General features: G+C 44.0%; 1 protein-coding gene across 12 annotated transcripts in view; it reads right to left on the reverse strand.

The window, feature by feature from the left end:
• Window positions 1–16,561, reverse strand: part of LOC147031675 (uncharacterized) — a 232,541-nt gene that overhangs the window by 7,047 nt on the left and 208,933 nt on the right. For all 12 annotated transcript variants that reach the window (XM_085851877.1, XM_085851946.1, XM_085851941.1 and 9 more), the window contains 4 exons: window positions 9,415–9,673; window positions 9,171–9,255; window positions 4,310–4,450; window positions 3,905–4,118 (listed from right to left, as the gene is read on the reverse strand). In XM_085851877.1, coding sequence (XP_085708003.1) covers window positions 3,905–4,118; window positions 4,310–4,450; window positions 9,171–9,255; window positions 9,415–9,673 — 699 coding nt within the window. The remainder of the gene's footprint in view (window positions 1–3,904; window positions 4,119–4,309; window positions 4,451–9,170; window positions 9,256–9,414; window positions 9,674–16,561) is intronic.

The raw sequence follows: 16,561 nt of genomic DNA on the forward strand, positions 1-16,561 counted from the left end.
CCAAGGATCCCAAGCCCACCACCCTAACCACAAAACCAACATCAGGCATAGCCAATAGCGATGACCGGGAAAGTCCAGCCCCTTGAAATTGTTGTTTCTAGACATTGCTGTGAGGCATTATGAACATTTAGCCCAACCGCCTTTGCCTCGTTTCTTTGAAATAATTTTAATAAAAGAGAGCGTTTTTAATTTGGAGCTTCTTCATGGTGTCAAAGTTTATTATTGCTCTCAAAAAAACAGAAGTAAACGTGCATTTCATTATTTTATTGTTACTTCTACTTTTCTTCCTAATTCTTCAAGATCGACAAACAAGCAAAAATCCCCACCGCTCCCCCTCCGCAAAATGCACAGTGGTCGGTCCATAGATAAGCTTGGCAGGGGGTCCCTCCTGAATCCCCATTTAATTATCTTTCTTCCCCTCTTCTTCATACTCTGTAGCCGCTGTGAACACAATAAATTTGTTTTGGGAAGTTGTCACTCACACGAGGATCGAGTAAAACTGAAAACGGCAGCCCAGAGAGCATTGGTTCGAGTACCACGACAGCATTGTTTACATTGAGACCGCCATGCTGTTCAGCAGTGCCAAGCACTCCGTTCTGTTGGAGTGCTTGTTTAAGCGCTTTGAATCAAGGAAGCCACTTGCCAAGCGATAGCAAGCTGCTTGCTAACTGAACACACCCCTGGTGGTGTTATTGCGCAGACATGATGGACCGAATGGCCTCCTGCATTGAGTTTCCTTGTAAAAGTCTATTATAAATGGATGAGGTGTGTGTTTGTGTATGTCATGTATTTTGTAGAGTTCTAAAGGAGCTTTCTGATGTGAAGTGTGACACACACACACACACACACACACACACACACACACACACACACACACACACACACACACACACACACACACACACACACACACACACACACACACACACCCTCAAACCCCCTCCCCTCCCAACTCTGTCCGCTCTCTGCCCCCTTTCCACCAACCCAACTCTATAATCCTCTCCCCTTTTCTTCTTCAAATCCTCAACTGCCCAAAACCCCAAGTACTCAACCCCCCTCCAATCCCCAGTCTGAAATCCCGCCCCCTCCCCACCACCTTCCCAATGTTTCAATCTCCCTCTTCCAACTCCTTGCACCCCCACCACCAACTCTCTGTCCAACCCTCCCCATTTCTTCCCGTTCTTCACAACGTCACACAGGGAACTTTTGCTCATGAGAAGGCCAATCGGCCCATCATACCTGCGTTGTTCCTGTTCCCGTTCTCGTTTGTAAAGAACAATGTTAAAGGTAAATAAAGATGGAACATTAAATTCACAATCACTTCCCCCTTTCTTCACTTATCCTTACTATAATTCATGGACTGGTGTTTCTTTGTTCGTCTCCCTACTGCTCTTCCAGTTTTGGGCCCATTATATCCAGAGTTGCTACGTAGAATCAGCGCGACTCTAAGGCCTAAGTCACATTTGCTCTACGGTGAGGATACGGCGGCCGTACGCCCTCTGAATTGACAGAAACGTGCGGCGGCCGCAGAGTTTCTGAGGTGGCCTCAGGGTAGCCCTACGTCGTATGGCTATATTTTACAGGCCGTAGGGTCGCCGTGGAATTATAGCGCGGAGTTATAACTTTTTTCATTTCTACGTTCGCCGTAGCAATTCGACAAGCTGAAACAAAAGAAATGGTAAAAAAATAATAATAATAATAAAAAAAAAAGAACCCACTCGTTACCACCCGTCTGGCTGCACGTTCTCCTTAGGGCCCCCCTGCGGTCGCCTTGCAGGCACCTTGAGTCTGCCTTGAAAATTCTATGGCCGTCGCAGGAACGCCCTAAGGTCACCGTGCGACATCAAATCAAAGACCATACGGCACCCCCACGTTTTCGGTCTCCACAATTTCTAAATACGCCGTGCGGCTCCCCGAAAAATAAAAACATGTGACTGCTGCATTGTGTGACCGTGGAAATACTGCGACCGCCGTATAATTGCTAGAGGCCGTAGATTTTGGAGACCCCACGGCCGCCGTGGCAAATGTGACTTTGCCGTGGCAAATGTAACTGATGAATAGGGGGTGTTATAAATCTCTGCCGGTGGTCTTGGGGGGGAGGAAGGGACGCAAATTCTCGATGTAAATATGCATCGTATACCGCCACCTCAAGGTTTTCCCTGGTATTACAAGTCTCCACCATTTACAGTACTGTATTCCCATCCCCACATTTTTCAATGCAGTGAAGTATTTTGAATTATAAGCAGTATGCATGTTTTTGCTTCATGCACATAACCCTGGTTTTTGTTTTTTTGCCTCTGCAGAGCTGTCAGTTGCCTATACACCACCCAAATAAATGGTATGCATCAGAAGAACATGTTGCATGCTTGGAACAAGATTGCCCGTCGGGTGGGTACTCTGCTACTAATAATAACAAACATATAATCCTCACCCTGGCCCAAGCTCATTTGGGCTTGAAGAAAAGACAAGCTAATTCTCAAGCAGTACGGCAGGCAGGTATGCTACAAGGCCATGAAGACCAATAAAAATTTGGTCCAATGGACCAACGGGCCCATTCATAGATCAAAATGAAAATGTTAATCATGTCCTGCATTAATCCCTTCCAGCCTTCATCATTTATCAAGTTGGTCTGAATGGATAGACACCAGAGACCTTTTCACGGGGGATTCGGACTAACTCGCGGTCCGGACTGATGATACCTGCAGTCTGGATGTGGACCACAGTTAACCTTTTGAGGACTCTTGGCATTCCAATGACTATATAAACTTTTCTTCTCTTTAAATTCCGCTATGGGTGAGCAAAGAGGCTCCTTTAGAAGAGAACTTGAAGCAACACAGCACTGCAATAGAAATGTCTATCCGTATCAGGATTCACGCATAAGTGATATATTTTCAGTGCATGTGCGCCATGCAGTATGTGCTTACTCTAGCTAATGAAATCCAGCACGTGCATGAGCCGAGACCGGTGTCTTTTATTAAATATTGCCCACCAGCCCAGTGTTGATTTAAGACATAACTAGAAAGGCACTCGGTAGAGCGCATACCTCCGTCACGTAATGCCTGATCCACGAGAACACATCGGGCCAAAGACATTTTTGAAATATCATGCTATACAGGACTATATCGTTTTTGGCCCTGTCTCTCCATGGTGAAGAATCACATTAAAAATTAAATAATTCTCGTATCCAGATTCGGATTCAGATCTTCACCAAAATCGAATCAATTTGTCCTTGCCACATACACAATGTGTCCACCAAGTTTTATCCGAATCTGTACACAAATTTTTGAGATATCGTGCTATATATCGTTTTTGGCCCGATCTCTCAATGGTGAAGAATCACTTAAAAAATTCTGGGCGTTGGATCCGGATCCGGATCTTCACCAAAATCTAATCAGCTCGTCGTTGTCTGTTGTCACACACCCAACCTGTCCACAAAATTTAGTCCGGATCCGTGCACAACTTTTTGAGATATTCTGCACACAGACAGACAGACAGACAAACAGACAGAAAGGGGTGAAAACATAACCTGCTTCACCTTCGGTGGCAGAGGTAACAACTTATCTGGGGAAAGTTCATATTGATTTATACATAATTCGTTTATGCATTTGTGGAAAATCCTGCAACCAGGCCTGTGTGGATTGTACAGAGCAATGCATTTTTTGGTATGTTGAGCAAAAAAAAAAATGGGGTGGGGGGGGGGTGGAGATATAAATATGAACATTAATCACCTCCTGCATTCATCCCTTTTGGCGTTTTAGTATATTTTGGAATCAATATGTTGTCATTTCCCCCCCCCCCCCACCCCGAGTCAAAAAAGTATGGCGAGGGGGACATGTGCCCCCCTCCCCCGTCCTCCACCCATCGACATCCACAGTGATGTTTGTAAGATGCGTATTCATCATACCAGCATAATAACACAATGTGCGTCGCTTCCTGTCGAACACAAACCACCGCCGCCGCCACGTCTTCACTCGACCTCCCATCTTTGTAAGTTGTCCTCGACAGGAAGTGGAGGTTAGAGTGACATGTTTGCAAAGGGCATGTCCTGCTGCCTCCACATGAGCTTGCAGGTCAAGATCCGGTCGCAGAGAGGGTAAGTAGCGAGTCAAAGGTCGTGCCTATAAAACAAAATTCCACCACGTCTCTAAAAACCTCAATGGAACACCTTTATGTGGAAACAATCTCATTCAGAGTTTTGCATTGACAAGAACCGCGTTAAATGGATTCAAAAAGTGATTATGCCAAGGTAATAATGGTCAGGATGCGAGAACATCTGTGGGTTGGAGACACCAAGGAAACCAGTCCTAACCTGAGAATTAGGCCGGTCGCTGAGGCGCAACCTCAAGAAGGCATCTCCCCGAAATCCAGTCCCTGTTACATGCCTGAGCTCTTCATCAACTAATTCTCTTTGCCTCTTCTCATCGTGAACCCTTCTCCGGAGCTCCAGCTCCTGAAAATAAGCATACAATGGTAAAAGCAAGTCCAGTAAAACCTTGCGTTGCACTCAGGATGCGTTCCTGGAAAAGAGAATGCCAATGCAAAACGCGCTAAAAGAGTTCATTATTCCGTTGTTTGTATGGACATGCGTTCCCGGTAGTGTTATTTATTAAGCATGAGGGCTTCATTGTGGGTATCGGTAACGGTGCTAAATAATACAGAGTAAACATTATTTTATAAGCACAAAATAATTTTTATTATAACAACATCAGTATGTATTAACGAAAACATAAAATATGTACAAACGTCAATAAAAACTTAATAGTTGCAGTTGTTCCTACTCTGCTCCAACATCGCTCCACCATGGCAGCGGTGGGAGACGAGATGGACGGAGGCTCCTCCTGATGCAAAACGAAGGTGGAGTAAACAGCGCTGATGGGTTCAGAGCGTGAAAACAGGACAAACAAAGGCGACGGGTGAATTTACTCGGGTTTGCGCTGCTTGTTATGGATTTTCTTCTTTTTCTTTTTTTAGTAAAAATTTTCTCCAGGACAAAGAGCTCTCAAACGAATCGGCATTCTACGGGGCAGAGTGAAGCGAGGTATTACTGTGGACACGACAAAAACAAGTCTCGCATTTGACGAAAACAAAGCAAAAAATAAATAAATAAAGAAATTCCAAAAAAAGTTTGAATGCGAGTTGTGTGACGAAATGTTGAACATATCTGTGAGATCTGGGAGGAATGAGGAAGGATGTGGGGATGAAAACGGTAATGAGTCGGGCCGTCGGGGTGAGTAGAACCAATGGAAATTGTTTTGTATAAGGTGAGGAACCCATAGAGGTCTGGGGGCCAGGAGCTGAAATTGAGCCTATTGGTACGTTGAGGAGGCACTGCACTTGATTATGCATTTTGATAAGCTGCATGTTTGTAGAGTTTACAATGACGTGATGCACCTTTGTGAATAGTAGTACGTACTGTGCACAAATTCTCGACTCGATCATTGATGAGCAAAGTGACAAATGGTTAAAAAGGAAACCAACTGATAATCGGGCAGTGGAGCATCAGGTTAGACACAACAAGGAAGTAAATTCCAAAAATGGCAGAGAGGGGGAAGGCGCAGGGGGAAGAGGAACATAGGAGTGGATGTGAGAAGCCAGCCTAAATTGAAGAGGGTTAACAGGGAAGGGGTGACTGAGAACACATGCATCCTGGAGGAGCTGGAGAACTGAAAGCATCGCGGGAACAAGATGAGAGGAAAGGTGGTAGAAAACAGAGGGGGAGAAAAAAACGATCTACAATTAGAGAACAGAAGGCATCGTGTTTCTGCTTCTCTGTAAGATATTCCAATGATTTTCAGACCTTTGTATTCTCCAGTATCTATGACAGAAGTGTGAGGTGGGGGAACCTTCTTAGAAGGAACAGCAGTTTGCTAATGAGCTCTGCACAAAGGCCTTGAAGACTGTGAGAAGTTCAGGTTTACCATGGAGGGATTTGGCATGAGTTTGGATACCTGGGATTTTAATATTCCTCGTGAAGTTGATTTTGGAGGCCAGCTGTGATTTTGCACTCCAGCATCCAATGGGAGAGGAGTTTGATATATGGTCTGCCCAAGAGAGGTTGTGGCTGATAGCAAAGCCCAGAAGTTCAAGTGAATGAAACTTTTCCAATGAGTGATTAAAGGAGATAGCTATATTTGTTATCCAAACGATTTGTTCGGGTTTGGGTTGAAAGTTATGCACATTGAAAACTATGTGAATGGAGGAAGCCAGTGAGCCAGGAACAAAGTTGGCCTTGAATACCAAAGGTAGAAAGCTTGGGAAACAGAGTACAGTGTCAGACATTGTAGAATTCCCATATGTCCAGATACACAGCCTCGACCATCTTGGAAATGATTTTGAAATAATTTTGAAAAGTAGCAGTAAACACAAAGATGATTGACCAGAATTAAATCCAAACTGATGATCTGAGATCAAACAGCAGTTGATATCAGAAGAAAGACGATGTAGATCAGTTTTTGCACCCTTATTGTATATGGAAGTGATGATGGTCATTTTCCAAGCAGATAGGATGTTGCCTAAAGTGAAGGACAAGCTGAAGAGACCACACGGAAGAGAATTGAGAGCAACAGGCTCTACAACAACCAGCCACAACATTGCTGCCAACTCCTCCTGCAATTCCGTGTCCAATAACAATCTATGACATTTCTAACTCACATTTCTGGACTAGGTAATGACAAACATTCCATTCAACCATGCTTGTTCCTCCTCTGACAACAACATGGTCATACGAGTCGAGAGGGGCAAAGTCGATATCTCTGTGGCTACTGTTAGAGAGCAATCTCAATGCTGCAGAATCTGGCTGTTCACGCAGGACAACTGGAAGGGACTTTCACAAAAGGATTGGGCTTCAGTCTCTGCTGCTTCTGTTATCAAATCCTCCTGCAAATACTTGAACAAAATACTGCTTTCTCTTATGCACCAGTTTGTGGCTATCCCATCCCATCCTCCTTGTGGCTATGCTATCAATCATCTCATCCAAGGTACACTGAATTATGTCAATGCAGTTGCAGTATGCCTGGTGTTGGTTTAATGGTTAGGGTGGTGGGCTTGGGATCCGAGGATCCTGAGTTCAAATCCCACTCGGCCGTTGAATTAATACCAGGTGGGGTCGACTCTGCCTGTCATCCTTCCGAGGTCGGCAAAATGAGTGCCAGCATGCTGGTATCCTGTGTCAGAGTGGCTTCCTGTCCATGATTGTACTCAATAGCTAAGGAGACTGCTTAGGCAGCACCAACATTCTGCACAGAGTATGGTCCAAATGGATGGATGGAGTTGCAGTGAAGTAGTGCTTTCTCATCATGGAAAACTAACTTTCTCATCATCTCATCATGGAAAACTAATCATGGATAGGAACTATAGGACACTCCATAAGACACATATTTGCTCGCATATTGTAGAAGTGGAAATTTTTGCGCTGAGCGACATGAAAACGAGTTATAATTTGCCGAGTGGGCACAAGACACATGACAATCTCGACGACGGTAACCATGTGAAAACTCCAGCAGACGTTTACATGGACAGAAAATAACTAGCAGTGTAACCAGAACTGAAGATAAACGGGCATCAACACATACTTTACTATAAACGAAGGTTTACGAACATGGTGTAAATCATACAGAACCAATGAAGCAATGTATGGAACCAATGAAATAGGGATTGCAAAACATGATGGGAACGTGCAGTAAAGCACATCAAATCAATAATTAATTGAATGCAGAGATTACTAAATTCATGCTCTCCTGGAGTATTGGATCATTTCATTTATTTAAATCTCCAACCTCGGCATCGCTGTCTCCACAAACTGGTGCAACACTTTCACCCATACGAGCTTTCAATATTTCCTCGTTAGTGGCACAGACAGATGCTGCATTGAGCCCTGCTTTAACCAAGCTTGCAGGTTTCAGGAAACTGATGTTTGTCCTCTTTTGAAACCTACTTCAAATAACAAAGCATCGCATACATGCAAAGACTTTTTACGTTTAATTGTGGACGCTGAAGTACAGTGCTGTAGGTGCGAACTGCGTAGACCTACGCTACATGTGCTGGCCAAGCGCGTTGCTTGCTTCTCACTACAGCAAGACTGTTAGCGGTATGCGTACGGCATGTGCATTCTTTGTGTGGTCTGACATGGTCATTTCTCTCAAAAAGGCAAATATATTCTCGGGTTGTTAAAGGTGTGCTTCTCTTGTTGAGAAAAAATGCACGAAAATTGATGTAGTGTGAGAATTTCTACTTTTAGAGTACCCTTGAATAACTGACATGTTCCTGACTTGATGATCTGGACTCTAAACTTGGTTCATCATTTGAAGAGCTTGCTTGTGATCCCGTTGTTTTTCCATTTTTCTGTGAGTTAATGTCGCATGGCAATACCTGCTGCAGAAAATATCTGGAATTTCTTACATCCGGAACTAGAAAATATAATTTGACGCAAATGCGTCGATGGATACCCCTCTGGCCATGTTCGATGCCAACCCACGGTTATGTTCGATCTCAATTAAAGGTCACCTGAAATAATTAAAGGGAACATGAGAGGGAGCACTAGAGAAAAGAGATAAGTAGGAGAGAGAACATCACGTGCTTCAAACTCAAGTTATGGTCTGCACAATGATTCTCAAAGGGCACATGACCTTTGACCGTTGACAAGTTACACCTGGAATAAAATCTGTTCATGTTCATATTTGTATTATTGAAGTTCGTATAGTTTGCTGAAAATCCCTTCAGCGGTTCACAAGTTATCACGGTAACATACATCTGCTAGGCATGCACAGATGGATGCACAGCCGAACGGACAACCTGAAAACGCAATACCTCCGTCACCCTCGGCTGCAGAGGAATAAAAATTTTCAAGACGATATCAAAATCTCGGCTCTTCCATGAGCTTTGTTCTCTGTGACTCATAAATAAAATCTCCAGATTTTATTTATTTATTCTACAGTTGGAAAAAAATAGAGGATACAAAAATACAAGTTTCAAGATTATGTTACCTCAATATAGTACCACTTAAGCTGTCTGGCTCATGGACAATAGGGGGATTCAAGAGGGAACCAGTGAATAACTTCAATGAATGAAAAAAAAATTGGATCAGAATGACAGAGTATGCAAGCCATTGACCTGTGGATATATAAAAGGACAGGTATCAAAACATAGACTGATGCAGCCATGAGACCAGTAACCTTGTTCTGCAGAAGAAGCGAGTTCTCTGCCTGTGAATCGCTCAACATTTGATCCAGATCACACAAGCGGGACCTTTCTCCAGCACTGGGGAAGTGGAGTAAAGAAAATAGTTGAGCTTTTCCAAAATTAGGAAGATCATGCACTTTAACAATGTGGACAAAAGAGTGAGTGAAGAGAAGGGGGAAACTCCAAGAACAAGAGACATAACGCCGGAAAGATGATGTCACTTCATAACTACAGTACCTTGAAGCATCGGGGGAACATGTAGACGTGGAGGCTGAAACGCTGGTGTCAACACTGTCTGAGCTATCTAAGCTCAGGGAGTCATAAGGCTGGAAACCTGGCCCTAGATCCAAGTTGCTTGTGGATCCAAATGGTACAGGAGGAGGTGGTGGGATTGATTGAGGAGGGTGAAGAGCTGCCCACTGGCTCTGAGCCTCAGCTGCAGCCTTGAGTCTAAGTTCCCCAAGTCTCCTTCGCTGCTCTTCAATTATCTGCTCTCCTGAAAAAAAGGTCATAATGGAAAATGAGTAATAAAGATAAAAATGAATTTGAGGAAAGAGAAATAGTGTCAAAAAAAATTGCAACTCGAGAGTTCTTCGAACATCTTACTCCACACAGACTTAAGAAAAAGGACATGGGAAGCGTTACCCTCCCTTTTTATTTGGATGACGTTAGCTCAGGCGTTGCATCGCTGGGCACCAACATTTTGTCTGAACCTCGATATCCCCCTGCTCTGAGAACGCGAGCAGCATATCTGATTAGTCGGGACCACGTACAATTTTACCAAAGTACTGCGAAACCAAAGGTTTTTGAAAACACAAACGAGGCGATGTATGTTCTACAGTGTTCAAATATATAATTCAGTTGGCATAAAAGAAAAGTTATGGTTCGCACAATGATTCTCAAAAGGTGCATGACCTTTGACCCATTGCGCCCGAAACTGAATCGGTTCATGTTCACCTTTGTATTAAAGTCCATACTTGTTCCAAGTTTCATTGTAAGCCTTCAATGACGATTTAAAGGGTGCAGAAAAAAAACAAAAAAAACATTGAATCGTAAGTTTGAAGCCGTTGATACTGTTGTGGTTGAGGAAATTCGCAAACCACCATTCAGGTCCCGTAGGTGAGATATCCTTGTAAGTACATGTGTAGTTAGCCCCAAACCCGTTGGTTAGAGGGAATAAATGTGATTCATTCGGGCTGCGACCCTTTAAGATAGCCGTTTTTCTGTTCTATCTTTATTTTGAACCAACCACGTCTCAACCGCCATCACACAACAACCACCAACCGCAACGCCGCTTCACAACAACAACAACGCCAACAGCCACGACCTTTACCTTCACAGCTCGCTCCCGCAAACATCGCCTCACCGCCATTCCAAGCGTCACCGTGGCCAGGGACCGCCACTTTAGACCCTCCACCACCTTCGCCTCTCCTTCTGCGGCCACGCGGGGGGCCGATTGGCACGATCGTGGTGAGGCCGAAAGGCCCACCCGTGACTAGTTCCCGGCGTTAGTCCGAGAGGGTCACGACAGAATTGTCCGTCCGGTGGGCGACGTGCCGCGATTCGATTTACGTCGCCGCTCGCACGCCGGCGGGCGCGAATTCGCAACAATACATTTGGAATACACGGTATTTTACACTACCTTATTTCACGCTTTAAATTAGTAATTCGTGCCTGTTGTTTGTGTCCTTTATGATGTCCGTAAAAACAGTAAGTTTCCTGTATGGAATCATTTTCATGTTTTTTTGACTCGCAGACAGACAGAAGCAATTGCTTTCTCCTGCTGTGCACCCGAGGGACGACATGCCGTACAATTTTTAACCAAACTCAGAGCCAAAGTACTGCCAAACTGCAGGTTTTCGGAAGTACAAACAAGCCGATTCGTGCTCTGCAATGTTGAAAAGATGAAATTTAATTGAAAAAAAATTTAAGCAGTTCCTCGATCACAGACCGACAAACACAGAGACAGAGTGAACCAATTGTTTTCCTCCGCTTTGCACTGTATGTGCGCGGGGTAATAAAACACCGAACATCCACTTACAGGACAAAGACCGAGTGAGGCAATTGTCGAAACACATCAACTCTTCAGAAAAAAAATGTTTTCCGAGTCTAATTGAGCCTCGAAATGTCACTTTCAAAACGATCCTAAAATCCTTTCCTCTTGTTTAATCCATTTTTCACTTATAACAGTGATTAATGTTTGTGGCTGTTGTGAGGGATGAAATAAGAAGATAGCAATTATATCAAATTTACCACGGCTGCTCTGAACGGTAATTTTTTCACGTAGGATTAACTTGTAGACCTTTTCCTGAAATTGGCTGTGTTTACTGGAACTGAGTGAGACCCTCTGCTTTGAAAGTCATTCAAACAAAAAAAAAAAAAAAAAAAAAAGAGAAAAACCAAATAACCTTTACTGGTGGGTTCTCTAACCAAATAACCTTTACTGGTGGGTTCTCTAACAAAATAACCTTTGCTGGTGGGTTCTCGAACCAAATAACCTTTGCTGGTGGGTTCTCTAACCAAATAACCTTTACTGGTGGGTTCTCTAACAAAATAAACTTTGCTGGTGGGTTCTCTAACCAAATAACCTTTGCTGGTGGGTTCTCGAACCAAATAACCTTTGCTGGTGGGTTCTCTAACCAAATAACCTTTACTGGTGGGTTTTCTAACAAAATAAACTTTGCTGGTGGGTTCTCTAACCAAATAACCTTTGCTGGTGGGTTCTCTAACAAAATAACCTTTACTGGTGGGTTCTCTAACCAAATAACCTTTACTGGTGGGTTCTCTAACCAAATAACCTTTGCTGGTGGGTTCTCTAACCAAATAACCTTTGCTGGTGGGTTCTCTAACCAAATAACCTTTGCTGGTAGGTTCTCTAACCAAATAACCTTTGCTGGTGGGTTCTCTAACCAAATAACCTTTGCTGGTAGGTTCTCTAACCAAATAACCTTTGCTGGTGGGTTCTCTAACCAAATAACCTTTGCTGGTGGGTTCTCTAACCAAATAACCTTTGCTGGTGGGTTCTCTAACCAAATAACCTTTGCTGGTGGGTTCTCTAACCAAATAACCTTTGCTGGTGGGTTCTCTAACCAAATAACCTTTGCTGGTGGGTTCTCTAACCAAATAACCTTTGCTGGTAGGTTCTCTAACCAAATAACCTTTGCTGGTGGGTTCTCTAACCAAATAACCTTTGCTGGTAGGTTCTCTAACCAAATAACCTTTGCTGGTGGGTTCTCTAACCAAATAACCTTTGCTGGTGGGTTCTCTAACCAAATAACCTTTGCTGGTGGGTGCGGTGATATAATGAAGTAAAAGTCAAAGTATAACCACTGATCTTGGAAACCATTTCATTTTTGACATTCTCAAAATAGTCAGACATTTGAAAAATGAGATTTATCAAATATGAATAAACTGCAGGTTGGCTCGATATGAAACATTTAGTTTTCTTTGGGAAAGATAAATTAATTTTCTTGACATTAGATTCAGGCAGTTGGAATTATTTATGATTCAAAGAATGAAAAAGCACAATGGAACCACTCCTTCCCCCTCCGAGGATGTCTCCTCTGAGATTTCATTTTAATATTCACCCTTTACGTGTTGCGGAGCGACAAATTAATGTCCCAACAAGGTCATTGCCGCAAAAATATTTTGCACGCGTCGCCTGCCATGCTAAGGCCATTCTTGTGGTAACACAAAGGGTTTTCAATAAAGGCAGTCAGGAAAAGATGATGCAAATCAGTACAATGACTTCAGCTACTCATTGTGCAATTTGGTCAAACAGCACTTCAAGCACTGCTTCCACCCCGTGAATGGATCTCTGCAGCGTCGAAGAGATAATGGCCCAATGTCATGCGAGTGTCGAGGATAGAGAATAGTCGATGATCGGTGAATATGCTTAACATACTGGCAGGGCCAGATTTAGGGCAGGGCCCACAGGGCCATGGCCCGGGGCCCCGCGCCTCCCAGGGGTCCTGCGCAAACGCAAAGATTACAAGAAATTCTGCTATTTTCCCCCTTTTGTTTGTTTGTGAAAAAAAATCTAGTTCGTTTGTGTAAATGGTCAGTGAATCACGAAACAAATACTCAATATCCCTGTTAATTTGGCATCTGTTTGGTTATGTTTATCATTTATTTTACATCGTTTAACTTACTTTTTTTTCCCTTTCCACTGATCATAAGAGCGCAATCTTAAGGTCTACCACAGAAATAGGTCACACGAAAAAAGTGAGGGTTTTCCCAATCCCAGCAAGCTATGGTCGTCTCGATTTCATTTTTGCAAAATTACACGCCCACCCTGAATCTATGTTTGCTATGTACTGCGCAGGCGTACTGCTGGGGTGGTTATACTATACTTGTGTAATTCAAGTTTACACACCGGATAATATTTTATTATATTTATAAGGTGTGTCTCGGTGGCAGAGTGATAAGGTTGCTGGCTGGTCACCTCGATGTGGATTCGGCTGAGTGGGTTCGAATCCTACCGGTGGCATATGTAAATCATGTGCCATGGCCGAGACACGGTGGTTTCCTCCGGGTTCTCCGGTTTCCTCCACCAGAGAGACACACCTCGCAATAATAATTGAGCCGTGGAGAGATACTCGACAAGCCCTAGGCTTCTTATCAATCCACGTTAATATATCTCGATTATTATTATTATTATTATTAAGATGTGTTAGGTGTCAACTGCTGAAATATTGCTTTCTATTGTAGGAACTGCCTTTGTGTGGACCTGGTTGAGCCATGGCGGAACGTGAACGTGATCGAGGAAGAAGATACCAGTCTGGTGTGGCCAAGCGGAAGGAAAGCATAGCAGCCGAAAGCGAACGGAACATGCTACCCAAAATTACAAGTTGGCTTAAGAGTACAACAGCCACAGTCGGGTTATACAATGAACAGGATAACAACGCGGAGGGAAACATAGCTACGACTACGTCAGCAGTATCTGCTGTTGGCCCTGCTCCTTGTTTCAGTGCTGCTGATGCTAGCGGAGATAAAAACTCAAACGATTCTGCTTCAGAATGTGGTTCAGAAGTCGACAGTGAAACAGCTGAAGATTATGAAAAAGACATTGGCCTTTGGCCAGACCAGCTACCAGAGAAGTTCCGAAACTACTGGATCGAGAAGGGTAGTGCACAATGTCGTAATGTAGACAGTGACTACAAGAACTCCGCTGTCCGTGATGGAAATAAAACTCGTCATTGTACAAAAAATTTGTTCAGTAGAAAACACACGTTATCTGGAGAATAAATCGATCTCAGTTGGCTGTGCTATTCCGAAGAGACCGGTCGTCTGTTCTGTTTTCTTTGCCGTCTGATGTCACCCATGTCAGACACTAAAAGTCGGTTTACATCCGGGTTCCAAGATTGGAAACACGCTAGGGAGTCGATAGAAGGACACAGTAATTCAGATCAGCATAAACAGGCAATGTTGAGCCTGGCCAGCAGAAAATCATTGCAAGGCCGCGTTAACGCTGGACTAGTTCGTCAGTATGAGTCAGAACAGCACTACTGGCACGAAGTGCTACGACGGTGCGTGGATGTCCTCATGTTTCTATGTGAACGTGGCCTGCCCATCCGAGGTGACGACGAGGTGATCGGTTCGGTACGTAACAGAAATTACCTGGGATTGATGGAGCTTCTGAGCAAGTACGACACTTTCCTTGCGGCACATCTCCAGAAACATGCCAACAAAGGGAGCGGTAACGTAAACTACCTCTCATCGACAGTATGTAACGAACTAATCAATGTGTTGGGAAGAAAAGTTCTGAGTGCCATTGTAGCGGAAGTTCAGAGGGCCAAATATTACTCCATATCGGTGGACTCCACTCCGGATGTGTCGCACACTGACCAGCGATGTCTAACCATCCGCTACGTGTTGCCAGAGGGGCCAGTAGAGCGTTTCTTGATATTCGTGCCCTTACTGAATCAAACCGGAAAGGAGATCGCAGACGTAGTTCTTGATTTTCTCCAAACGAACAAAATTCCGATCTTTGACTGTCGTGGACAATTGTACGACAACGCCAGCAACATGTCTGGAAAATACCGCGGCATCCAGGCGCACCTAAAAAGTTGTTGCGAATTCGCTGAGTTTGTTCCTTGCATGGCTCATTCTCTCAACCTCATCGGATGTGTGCTGCTGAGTGCTGCATGGCTGCTGTGACTCTGCTTGGTATCGTTCAACGGCTGTATGTTTATCTCGTGAAGTCAACCTATCGTTGGCGCAAACATCGCGATGCACAGAAACACATGCCAGTCGTCAAGTGCTTGTCAGATACACGGTGGTCGGCCCGTGCAGATGCTGTAGAAGCACTGGCCAATGGATTCCAGCAAAATACCACGGTACTTGACGATCTTGCAATGGATGAACATCTAAACGCAGAGGCCAAAAATGAGGCATATGCTATTCTGAAGGAATTTGAAAAACTGGAGACGGTGATTCTGCGAGTAACATGGCAGGAAATTCTAAAGAGGTTCAACGCGACAAGTCAGCAGTTACAGAAGCCGGGGATCGATTTGAACATGGCAGTGAAACTGCTCGAATCACTGACAGAGTTCGTACAGGACCTACGGGAACGGTTCGACGACTTTGAACATATTGCTATTGATAAATGTGGTCACAGCGAGTACGAAGACGATCGGCGACGTGTTCGAAGGAGGAAGCGACATCATGATGAAGTAGACACGCCGATGACACCCAGTTACTGCCCAGAGAGAGAATCAGGACCACATCCTACATACCCATCATTGATCAGCTAACAACGTCACTAGGAGATCACCTCAAGGTGAACACTCTGTCAACGTTTCTCATTCTTTTCAGAAATAACGACCATGCAGACGGATTAGCTCCACGACTCCGCTGCAGACCTGGTCAAGAGTTACCCGAACGACCTGGAACCTTCTCTGGTTTTGGAAATTGTACATTTCCAGGCATTTCTCAAGACGATGCAGACAGAAGACTCGGAAAAATTGTCTGAAACTACTATGTTTTCCACAATCCACAACTATGATATGGTGGCAGCGTTCGCCAACGTGGAGATAGCTTTGCGGGTATACCTGTCAATGTTTGTCACGAACTGTACGGCAGAACGATCATTCTCAAAATTGAAAAGGATCAAGAACTATCTGCGTAGTACGATCGGCCAAGATCGGTTGGCATCGCTGGCCATACTGAGTGCTGAACACGAACTATTCAGGAGAGTAAACACACGCAAAACAATCGAGGACTTTGCGCGAATCAAAGCCAGGAAGAAGCTAAAAGATTCTGTAGGTTTTTAACATCTCGCAAATATATTGTAGCAATTACCCCAAAGTGTGCAATAATGCAATCATATCTACAAAAACGACAAAAAAAACTTTCTACATTGAGATTTGAGATGATACCATCA

Source organism: Eptatretus burgeri, chromosome 2, assembly GCF_056783735.1.
Source record: "Eptatretus burgeri isolate ZD-2024b chromosome 2, Ebu_testis_v1, whole genome shotgun sequence".
Taxonomy (NCBI): Eukaryota; Metazoa; Chordata; class Myxini; order Myxiniformes; family Myxinidae; genus Eptatretus; species Eptatretus burgeri.